The sequence below is a fragment of the Triticum aestivum genome, chromosome 6D (genome assembly GCF_018294505.1).
Source record: "Triticum aestivum cultivar Chinese Spring chromosome 6D, IWGSC CS RefSeq v2.1, whole genome shotgun sequence".
NCBI lineage: Eukaryota > Viridiplantae > Streptophyta > Magnoliopsida > Poales > Poaceae > Triticum > Triticum aestivum.
Window position 1 is genome coordinate 479,153,428 of NC_057811.1, and position 12,071 is coordinate 479,165,498.

Here is a 12,071-nt window from a genome sequence, read left to right on the forward strand (position 1 = left end):
GCTCTAGCAGCAACACTCGCCAAGATCGTGCGCCAAAAGAACAAAGTAAGAAGAACGCCGGCGACGGCGCTCCGAAGAAGAAGTTTGACAAGCGCAAGATCAAGTGTCACAACTGTGGCATCATGGGGCACTTCAAGTCGGAGTGCAAGAAACCACCGAAGGAGAAAGCTCTCCTGGCCAAAGGAGGCGATGATGGAGACATGATGTTGATGGTCGAAGTATGCGAGCTAATGGACAAGGACAGTCCAGCTCCAAAGGCGCCGGCTACAGAGGTTGTCACGCTCATAGAGGAGGTAGTTTATCTTCACGATAAGAAGAGGATGAACACGTCGAGGCACGTGTGGTACCTCGACACGGGCGCTAGCAACCACATGACCGGCGACAAGGACCAGTTTTCTGAGCTGAGTGTTTCGGTGGGAGGCACGGTTCGGTTCGGCGACGGACGGACCGTTGACATCGCAGGGCGAGGTACTGTCCTGTTTGAGTTGAAGAACGGCGGTCACAAGGTACTCACGGATGTGTACTATATTCCCAAGCTAAAGAGCAACATCATAAGTCTTGGTCAGCTCGAGGAGCGTGGTTGCAAGATTGTGCTCGAAGATGGCTATCTATGGGGGTATGATCGTTAGAGGATGCTAATTATGAAGGTGCAGAGGTCACCAAACAGGCTCTATGTCCTCAACTTGGATCGTGTGGATCCGGTATGTCTCATGTCGAGCATGGATGACTCGGCATGGAAGTGGCACGTGCGCTACGGTCATCTAAATTTCCAGGCTCTTCGGCAACTTGGACAAAAGGAGATGGTACGTGGTCTACCGTGCATCAATCATGTCGACCAAGTGTGCGACGGTTGTCTCATTGGGAAACAAAGGCGAGCCCCGTTCCCAAGAGAGGGAAACTTTAGAGCGAGTAAAGCTCTTGAGTTGGTCCACGGAGACTTGTGCGAACCGATTACACCGGCCACCCCTGCCGGAAACAGATACTTCTTGCTTGTTGTCGACGACTTCAGCAGATTCATGTGGATCGTGTTGTTGAAGACAAAGGACCAAGCTTTGCAAGCCTTCAGGATAATAAAGATGGCGGCTGAAGTAGAATCTGAAGCCAAGCTGAAGGCCCTCCGTACCGATCGGGGGGGGGGGGGGGGGGGTTGAGTTCAAGTCTCGTGCATTCACGGAATTTTGCGAAGCTCAAGGGATCAAGAGGTATCTTACGGTGCCATATTCACCGCAGCAAAACGGTGTTGTGGAACGGAGGAATCAGACCGTGGTGGCGATGGCACGAAGCATGTTGAAGAGTAAAGGCATGCCGGGCAAGTTTTGGGGTGAGGCGGTCAATACGGCCGTTTATCTGCTGAACCGGGCTCCAACCAAGAGTGTGGTTGGGATGACGCCGTACGAAGCATGGTACGGACACAAGTCCACGGTTGATCATCTTCGCACTTTCGGGTGCGTGGCGCATGTGAAGACAGTGACTGGGCATACTAGCAATTGGCGGATCGGAGTACTCCAATGGTGTTGGTTGGCTATGAAAAGGGAACAAAGGCATACCGTGCGTGCAACCCCTCGACCAATAAGGTGGTTGTGACGCGTAATGTGGTCTTTGAAGAAGCGCGGTCATGGAATTGGAACTCCACCGAGCCGGTATACCCATCTTCCGATGAAATTTTCAACGTTGTTTACGATGATTATGAGCATGTAGACATTGATGATCAACCGAAGACGTCGAGTGCCGCGACGAGTAGTGCGAGCGGCGCAGCAGAAAAAAAGGACGCGAGGAGGCACGCGCCAGAAGCTGCTGCAGCCGACGTGTCCGAGGGCACGTACGGCACGCCCGGCAGCAGCGCGCGCAGCGCTCGCCCTGGTGGCGTTGTTCGATCAGGAGGGCCAGAGCAGGCCACACCAGCTCGTGGCTCACGTGGCACAGCACCGACCAGCCCATGCAAGAGCCTGTCGGCTGGAGGTGTTTCCAGCATGCAGCAAAGCATCCCACGTGCTGCACCACGAGCACATGAAGTTGATAGAAGTAAGCACATCGATATAAGGTATCATTACATACGGGATTGCGTGGAAGAAGGCAAGATTGAAGTCAACTACATTTGCACCGACGTTCAGCTTGCAGATATCCTGACCAAATCTTTGGGACGACAGAAGTTCACGGAGATGCGGGGAAGGATCGGCGTCCAAGCTGTGAAGTGAGGACATCGTGGTTGGGAGGGTGATTGTTGGTATCAACCACGTAGTGTAGTGTGACCAGTCCGGTACGGACTTGGTACAGTCACCAGGTAGGATTTGTATTTGGACTAGGACTAGGACTAGTAGGACTAGCTTAGCTAATATATATACTGCTGTACCCCGTGTAATCAGAACAGATCAAATCAATAAAGTGCAAAGGCTCGACACGAGCCTCTTGGCCAACTCGGCGAGTCTGCGTATTGTGTTCCGACGACTTGGTCTACGCTAGCTAGCTAGACACGAGAATCCATCCACCAGGGTGCTTGCCTGCTTGTTTACCGCTGTACGTGCATGTCTCCGTCGAAGCAGCCGGAAGCAATCGGCTGTAGCTTGTACGTCGCTGCGTATTGTCGGAGAGTACTCGACAACAGCGTCAGCAAGGTCGGGTCTGTGTCAACAGTGCCCTCCAGTGGCTTCCATTGAGGTAGGCTTTGTGGAGGCATGTGTATGGGTTGTAGTCTGTAGAGTTAGTCGTGCGTCGGTGCTCACCAAGGTTCATCATGTGGCATTTCTTGGAGTAGATGCGGTCGACATGTACACTGGAAGCACGCTAATGGGGCACCTAAAGTGTTCGACGGAATGGCTATCACATTTGTGCTTTCCCATCTCACCTCAGCACCACATGAGCAAAACCACCTACCAGAGCATCGGGGTTGATTTGTCTGGTTTTAGAAAGTAGAGGGGATTAAGATCCCGGTTTTAGAGGTCAGGGCCTCAGGAGGCTATGTGGCCAAAATGTAATACTTATGGGGTCATATACACTTTTTTTCTAAATCTAATAGGTTTCTTCCTTAGTGATATCCCAAATTATCCCACCAAGAAAGATGGCCGCGTCGTCCTGGCCTGCGCTCCCGGCCACCCGGCGGGATGTCCAGGCTGTCGTTGCAAGGACGTGGAGCCGTGGAGCTGTACTGGCCTCCATTGGCGCACCGTGCCCAATGTCAGTGCTGGTGTGTATGCACATATATTTCATCCCCAATATTGCTTATTTGATCAACTTCGGGTCTGCAGTAGTTTAATCAGCTCTTTTCAGAGATATAGACTAATCAATACAGTAGCTTAATAACTTGTAATCACTAGGGCCAATTAGCTGATGGGAGACAGGGAGAACGATGGTTGAAGAGGCTTAGGCAGTCTGCTGACAAGGAAATGCAACAGTGATTTCGCAAGAGAAATGGAGGTGATGGCTAGGCTCTGGCATGACAATGGTGTCCGCCTCCTTGCTTACTTCAGTGAATGCGATGAGCGGATACTCATCTATAGCTATATGTCGAACAACAGCATGGATCTCTGCTTATACTTCTATATTTTTTCTTGCCTATGCTCAGAATTTGGATCACAATAGTAAATAGATCATTAGGTTCTCTTCTATAATTGTTGGTTGTTGTTGTTCTGTTCTCCAACACATACGAGCAGCTCATTGTTGCACGGAGATAAGTTTCATGCACATAATTAAAGTTCTGGATAATCGAAGTACAAATCTGTAAATACCTTTAGAGGAAGCTTGTATGCTTGACATGCTTGACCATGTAAAAGCTCATGCATGAGTAATTATATAGTCAGGTTATTCTTTTTATCTGCAAGGTGAGCTTCAAAATTCTGTAAACTAGCGTTTCCAATAGTTCAGAGCTGCCACTTTACTTTCAGTATTTAGGTGGATGATCTCTGTTTAAATTCCTAATACAAGTAATGCACTCCGGCAAGTTCTATTTATTTGTGTCCTTGCTGCCAATAGATGTAATTTCATCGCGAGCACCCAAGTACAGCAGCACTATTGTCGTTCATTATTGTTGGCTTATGCCCAAGAGAGAAAATAATTAGCATTTACCTCTGTGTGCCGGACTGTAGTTGTACCATATGCCTATTGTATCATTTTCATCCTTGATAGATGCAGCGAGTAAATTGTCACTGAAAAATGTTGTGGTTGCAGCGTTTGTTTTGTTAATTCTGCATTCCTTCCTTTATGAGAAAAGTGTTACTTCTGTGTTAGTTATATGTTATGTTTCTCTATGTCCATTGCTTGCATTGACTTCAGATTGTGCGTATGTGGAGAAGCATGTCTGCTCCCAGTGGAGAGGACTTTCAGAAAGACAACTTAGACACTTGCTTTAGCATTCACGATTACTATTTTTGTAAAAATATTCATACGTGTGTTTGAATTGTTTTTAGTAGCTGTCTTTATTACTCTCTCTGATTGAAAAAAAAATCGGAGGCTGCCTACAGCAAGTCTCTTTGTCATCAGCGCCTTTCTTTGCTTGGTAGCTCCACAGCCAATCTTTCAAGCTACATCCAGATGTAAGAAAGTTACAATTAATCCAGTACTAATAGTTTTGTACGTACATATATGCGCACTCACCCCTTCTATATACATATGATTCCAGAGCATCTTTTACTAGCATTTTGTTTCATTGCCCCATACAAAATGTATGCAAGTGATGTCTATTGTTTTTTTTTTCCTTTGTCTAAATATACTACAGAAGCATGTGTTAAATAAAAGCTGGTTGGCGTCGTCGCAATTGCCAAATGTATGTGGACATATTTTTCATCTTCCGCATGTTCTCTGTCGAGAGCAATGAGAAAGCTACGTAGGGAGAACAACAAGTCTTCTGCAAGGTGAAAATTGAGAAGAAAATATTTGGCTTGGACGACAGGGTTCATCGGCCGGATACCATATGTTTGATTTTGCTCGATATCTACTTAGCAACAATATGGCATCACTTTGATATCTTGGTGCATCTTTTATTGTTCAGTAGGCTCCACTTATTGAGTAAACATTGTTCGCCCGACCTTTTATGACTCCCTCTGTAGCGTAGCACGGGCATCTTGCTAGTTAATATATTATGCAATGAACATATTTTCAATTATATGAGGCGACAAACTTTTTTTAATGTCGTATAATATTTTTGTTAGTATCGTATAAAAACCGGACGTCCCGGAGTTTAAAGACGTATACGCGTACTAGTTGACGCATAGGATGTGCAAGCAAGCGCGGTATCGATTTCCGGCGGTCATTTTCTACTTTGTAAAAAAACCGAATGGCACAGATACGCGTGCTTGTCGACGCAAATGGAGGAGTAGCGCAGCGGCAGTGAGCTTCGACGTCGAATGGCGCGGCGCGGGATCGAACCCCGGCGGCACGCGTGCGTGCGGTTTATTTCTCTAAAAAAAAACATGTTTTTTTGTGGCGAGGCCTTTTTTTAACATTCGGAGGATATATGCGTGATTAAATAAAAAGTAAGGGTTTTTTTGTAAAAGAGCATGCCACGTCAGCCCCCGACACACGGGTCCCAGCGGTCAGATATACCGTCAATACACGTTTATACGTGGCTTAGACCGTTTTACAATGATTAGACTCAAAGATGGTACTGACTTGCAAAAAAATGACTAGTGATATCAATCCGTTATGACGTGTCGAAGTGTGGTACTTTCGTGCTATTAACTCTAAAACGACGGACACTCATGCTAGCTTTATCGAGGACGGACACCCGGCCAACCGGTGGCACTACATGAAAACCAAACAATATATATATGTACCCGCCGTTAGATTGCTTTAGGATACGTGCTAATATAGTAAGAATGCATGTTTACATTATCTTATATTTGGAAAGAATCTGCTGTGCTGCCATCAATTAGCACTTTAAATTCGTGATTACTTGCCTTTTTAATGAGGTATTAATCTGATTGGTCCACGACAATAAGGAAATAAATATCTCCCTAATTTTGGATGTGCATTAACTACATGACTCGTACATGGAAATAGTCGTATGGACACTCCACGTATATGCCAAACTAATAAAATCATATTTCCTAGTACATCATATATATCTTCAATTATGCGGCCTTTTCTTGTGTCTGAGGTTGTATTTCCTAGTACGTGCATGTATAATCTTATTAAAAACAAAGGTATCTAGAAATATATTGGGTATTCTCATGTTTCACGCATCCAAAAATATAAAATACCCAAAAAGTAAATGTGTACATCATTTTAAGTTTATTGTACGTGGATAAGCTAGTTGTAGGTACATATTAATAAATATCGCATATACCCAAAAATATTTGGGTATAAACATACCCGAGAATATCTTTTTTACTAAAAAAGTTCACATACTCACAAATTTATTTGAGGTATCTGCATACTCATGAAATTTCTGGGTACATACATTGTGTCTCGTTAGCAGATATTTGATACCTCAGGCATGAGGCATGTGTCAATGCTTTGGAGTATGTACACCATTTAGATATATAGATACCAAATTTAAGTACATACTCATGATATTTCGGGTATGTGTATATTCTTAGTACATATAATAGCACGGGTATATGTATATTTTTTATTAAGTAATATTTATGGTATGTGTATATTTTCATTAGATATAATAGCCTGCGTACGTGTATATTTTTATTAGGTATAATACGTCAACATAATATTTGGAAAAGGATTATTGCTAGGAAATCAGTATAATATATTTTGGAAAGTAATCATTGACCGTTGAGCGTACTAGTGCATGCAAATGAAAAATGGGAAACTACTATTTCATTGATTGCACGTCATGCACTAATAAAAATGGCTTGCCATGTTTGGGCCTAGGTGCCCCAGCACCTAGGTGCCTGGGCACCTTGCCTAGAAACCGTTGCATCACACTAAGATGTGTGCACGTGTAATTAGTATTAGCACTAATTCATAAATGCATTAGATTTTTATTAGAAAAGAATTATTGCTTGATATGGACACTTAATAACCACCCAAATTAAGCCCATGCATGTCTCATACGTCACGTAGCTGGGTATTTTTTTTGTATAATGGAGGTCATATTTTTTTATGTGCGCCCCTTTATTGTTCACCGAGTATCTAATAACTTGAATAAATTACTAGGTATATACATACATAACCCAAAATATCTTAGGTATGTTTTTGTACTCAAAATATGTTGGGTATATATCAGATACTTATACGTCACGTAGTCAGGCATATACATGGCCATATTTTACTTTAGGTACACACGTCAAGTCGACTGGTTATGTACAATATTTTCCAAGCTTTTTTCGCACAACTGGGTATACAAGTGTGCAGACACCTTGGATATTTTCACTTGAAGTATATTATTTGATGGAGAAAAATTCACTGTAGGTCCTTAAACTTGCACCAGCGGTTACTTTAGTCCCCGTAGTTGAAAATACCTGAAATACCATCCCTAAACTTGTCATAGGGGTTCACATACGGTCCATTATACTGTTTGGTCTACGTATTCGCTGATTTGGCAGCGGTCAAGTCGTTCCACGCTGGTGCTGACTGCCACCTCGTCTCCAGCCGCTTGAATATGCAGGAAAGCAGGGGGTCTTTTGCAAATTATGCACATAAAACAGCTGCCCGCTCCCCACCTGGTCGGACCGCCCCAACCTAGTCCGTCCCCGCCGCCAACCTAGTCCGTTCCTGTCGCCGCTTGCTGCCATCTGCGGAGAGAGAGAGACCATGGCTTCCGCCGTCGCTTGTAAGGGTGCCGCGCCAGCCAGCCTCCTCAAGTCCGGTGCTCCTGTGGCCTTCTGCGCGCTCCATTCTCCCGCCGACCGCCGCCCGTACAACACCCAGGTCAAGGAGGTCGGCCGCTACGACGACGACGACTACAGCGGCCGCGACCTCGTCATCCCCAGCTTCTTCTCGCAGGGTATGCTTTGCTTCCCCACCTGTGGTGCGCCGTTTCTTTGCATTCGTTCTGATCAGCTTTTGCCGTCCTTGATGTTGATTCTGCAGACGTGCTCGACCCGCACAGCGCGCCGACCAGCATGGCCCGTCTGCTGTCTCTGATGGAGACCGGCCTCTCCTCCATTGCTGGAGCGTCGCGGCTCGGACGGTGGGTGGCGAAGGAGGACGCACTTGTCGCGTCAGTGGCTCCACGCTTCTTCTTGCATAAACTAGTTAGTGCTTTCGTTATTACTTTTCGAACATGAACCAAATGGATGTTCCTGCTGTATCTGCATTCTCCTCATCTTACCATGCATGTGACTGATTGATCTTTCAGCTACGCGGCCATTGTTGATCAGTCAGACCAGCTCACTCCCAGGTAATTTTGCTACTTTTGCTGGATGCATGGGAGGTATTCAGCCAAATTTGCAGGCATAAACCACCTGGATTGTAATTGTTCACTGAAACTGACGTCTTTTTGACGGATTTATTTGCAGCCCCAGCTGAATCTGCCGTTGCTGACATCCACCCATGCCTAACATCAGGCTTGCAAGATACGGAAAGGTGAGCGAGCGTCTCCATCTTCAGATACAAAATGATTCAAGCCTGATGATGAACACATGCAGCATAGTAATAACAACTGGCATTTTGAACGCAGTGGTTCAACGACAGCTCCGACGACATCAGAGGCTGCTGCGACAAGGCTCTGCAGATCCTGTGCGCGCACTACGGGTGGGATGTAAGGCTCGAATTCTGTTCACTGTTCTTGTGATCTCAACGAAAAATGGGATTTGATCATTTCTCTGAAACAATAACATTTTGCTGGATGGCACTGCAAGACCGTGGACGTGACGGTGCCTGAGGTGGAGGAGATGCGGCTGGCGCACTACGTGACCATGGGCTCCGAGTGCTCCGCTTCCCTCGCCACCAAGGAACATCCTGATGATCAAGGGCGAGGGCGAGAAGCAGCCCTGGGACGGCGACGACGACTCCGCGGTGCCGAGGTACAACCGCCGCATGGAGATGCCTGCTGACGTGTACAAGATAAACAAGATCAAGGCCGAGATGAAGAATGGCATCCTCTGGGTGACCCTGCTCAAGGTGGAGGAGGAGGAGCGCAAGAGCGTCTTCCACGTGAAGGTCGAGTAGAGAGGCGAGTCAAGTAGTCCTTAGTGGTAGTGCTCATGGAAGATGGCCAGTGCGAGAGTATGAGAGACGCCTTGTTGATTTGGTGATGTTTGGTGTCTTTCTTTCTTCGTTTTGCTTCGTTGATCGTCTTGGATCGTGGTCTGGTGGTGAAGTTGGTTGGGAACTCTGTTAATTTCCTCAAGTTTGGCGTATGATGAAACTTACTTTGGTGGTGAAATTGGTCATGAAACTATGTTGATTTCCTCAAGTTTGGCATATGGTGAACCGATTTGGTGGTGAATTTGGTGGTGAAACCTTGTTGATCTCCTAAGTTTTGCGTGCTGCACTAATTTAGTGGTGAAATTGATCATGGACTTTGTTGATTGTCTGAAGTTTGGCTTGATTAACTACTTTAATGGTGAGATTGGTCTTTCAAATATGTTGATCTTCTCAAGTTTGACGTTATGAAATGATTTGTGCCGAGTGTGTAGTCTCTGATCCATGTTTGTTCCTCACTGTTCCGTAGAAAATAATTATGTTTATCCTCTGTTCTTGTTAGAACACTAACTCTTGGAGTTCGTAGCTGTAGTGTTTTTGTGTGAACAGCCATATGAGATAGGCATTTCCTGGAGCACTTTGTTGATTTCCTTTACTTTGACGCCATGAACTGACTTGTGCCGAGTATGTAGTTTCTGATCCATGTTTGTTCCCGTGGAGGGGTGAGGGATAGAGAAGCCAATCCAAAAATGCTGAAATTTCAACAAGCAAATACAGTAGAAGCATAGGCTGAAAATCAATAACTACAGCAGGCTGAAAATTTAGAGTAGAGAGATGCATAATGGCCGTCCTAGACATGAGGACCGGCTGCGCCCGAATGGCCGTCCTCCTAGCTGGCCGTCGCCGGCCGCAGCGCCCACCCCTCACCCCTCCTCCTCCTGCCCGGCCTGCATGGAAGATTCAGTAGTATTCTGCAGCCTGCATGGAGTCTCATGCTTAACCTGAACAACCTGAACGTTCGTGAAGACAGCGGCGAAGCGCTCAGCGACGTCCCGGCCAAGGGGCGCGCCACCGACGGCGATGACGAGGAGCGAGGAGAGGTCGCCGTGGCGTGCCTCCTTGGACTTGATCATGGCCACCAGGACGGGCGGCGCCGCGGGCAGCAGCGTGACGCGGTACCGCAGGATCACGCGCAGCGCGGCACCGAAGTCGAACTGTCGAAGCGCTCCATGAGCACGGCCGTGTCCCCCATGGATACGGAGCGCAAGACCATCATGAACCCGAAGACGTTGAACAGGGGGAGTGGGAGCAGCGTGACGGCCGGCGGAGGAGCCGCCTTCGCGCCTGCAGAGGACAGACTCTCCTGCGCATCGGACCCGAAGACGACGCACCTGACGTGGCCGGGCAGCTTGGCGGCGACCTCAGGGGCGGCGAACGCGACGACGGGCCTGGAGAGGGCGACCTGGTGCGCGTACTCCTCGGGGGTTGAGGCCGGGTTGGCGGGGGACACGACGGTGCCGATGGACATGAGCGCGAAGTGGAGCACGGGGACCTCGAGGCGCGAGGGCGCGACGACCAAGGCGACGTCCCCGGGGCGGAGGCGATGAAGGACGGGTAGGAGACGACAATGCCTGTGGCGGCGTCGACGAGCGCAGGGCGATCGGGGAGGCGAGGAGCGAGAAGGCGTAGGCCGCGGCCGCGGCCGTGACCGGGAGTGATTCCGGCGGCAGCGCGCCCGCTGAGCTGGAGCAGACGTTGTGGAAGGTCCGCGTGGCCGCGCAGAATCCGCTGCGCGGGTCGATCCCGGCGGGCGTCGCCGCCTGTTCGGCCATTGGGAGTTTTGCTTTGTTGTGGTGTTTTCGACGGAGAAACGGCGCAGAACAGGAGGAGGAGTGATGTGGATTATCCCAGTCCTCCCGTCGCAACTCGCAGATCGCAATGGAGGCGGCGGCGAGGGCGGCGGAGGGAGGCGGCGGCGGGGACGGAGCGGTCCGACCAGGTGGGAGGGGGCAGCTGTTTTATGTGCGTAATTTGCAAAAGAACCCCTGCTTTCCTGCGTATTCAAGCGGCTGGAGACGAGGTGGCAGTCAGCACCCACGTGGCACGAGTTGACCGCTGCCAAATCAGCGAATACGTAGACCAAACAGTATAATGGACCGTATGTGAACCCCTAGGACAAGTTTAAGGATTGTATTTCGGGTATTTTGAACTACGGGGACTAGAGTGACCACTCGGCACAAGTTTAAGGACCTACAGTGAATTTTTCTCTTATTTGATGTATAATATTTTCCTACATTTTTTCACATAACCGGGTATATACATTGACCGGCTATGTACAATATTTTCCTACCCTTTTTCATATAGCCTTATATATGTCGACCGGGTGTTGCAATATTTACGTCAGTAGGTATTGTATAACCGTATTGGATAGTTAGGAAACAAAAATAAAATGCAGTTAGTCAACAAATAAATTATTATGTATATACATACCCACGTACGTACAACCTTTCGTTAGTAAGTATGATACCCACTTTAGATAATTAGGAAAAAATGTAATAGTTCAAAAAATAAATTACTGAATACAAACGTACATGCATATGTATATAATTTCGTTGGTAGGTATTAGATACCCGTATTAAATAGTTAGAAAACAAAATATACCTGTAGCAATTCGAACAAAATCAACATTAATATATGTTATTGTATGGCACGTGTTGCATGCCTAATAATTAGACCCAAAAATAAAACATGAGCATGGAAAGTCTTGCATGAAAAATAATTAGAAAACAAATTAAATATATCACAGTTTCCAAGACTAACAAGGTGCCCAGGCACCTAGGTGCCCCATATATATATATATATATATATATATATATATATATATATATATATATATATATATAGGGTCACGCTATTCATCACCCTGGGTGAGGAATACTTATTCCTCACCCCAGCCTAATCACATGCACCCAAGCGACCCGCACGGCACCAGCACCCTAAGGTTTGGGCGGTAATTTATAGTGCGTGCGAGGTAA

The 12,071-nt window shown here is 47.0% G+C and overlaps 1 protein-coding gene and 1 pseudogene across 1 annotated transcript; one reads left to right on the forward strand and one right to left on the reverse strand.

Moving 5' to 3' along the window:
• Positions 1 to 7,386: 7,386 nt before the first annotated feature.
• On the forward strand, positions 7,387 to 9,162 carry LOC123142761 (26.2 kDa heat shock protein, mitochondrial-like). The gene is made up of 6 exons (XM_044561527.1): positions 7,387 to 7,894; positions 7,981 to 8,156; positions 8,271 to 8,290; positions 8,457 to 8,475; positions 8,570 to 8,679; positions 8,820 to 9,162. Exons 1-6 carry the CDS (start codon positions 7,702 to 7,704, stop codon positions 9,058 to 9,060), a joined length of 759 nt encoding a protein of 252 aa, XP_044417462.1. The 5' UTR covers positions 7,387 to 7,701; the 3' UTR covers positions 9,061 to 9,162.
• A 797-nt stretch (positions 9,163 to 9,959) lies between these two features.
• LOC123142855 (4-coumarate--CoA ligase-like 5) lies at positions 9,960 to 11,044 on the reverse strand (annotated as a pseudogene).
• Positions 11,045 to 12,071: the final 1,027 nt, after the last annotated feature.

Coding starts and splice junctions, on each gene's coding strand:
- LOC123142761 (XM_044561527.1), top strand. CDS start 7,702: ATGGCTTCCGCCGTCGCTTGTAAGGGTGCCGCGCCAGCCAGCCTCCTC. Junction 7,895..7,980: donor CCCCAGCTTCTTCTCGCAGG/GTATGCTTTGCT, acceptor TTGATTCTGCAG/ACGTGCTCGACCCGCACAGC. Junction 8,680..8,819: donor GAATTCTGTTCACTGTTCTT/GTGATCTCAACG, acceptor ATGGGCTCCGAG/TGCTCCGCTTCCCTCGCCAC.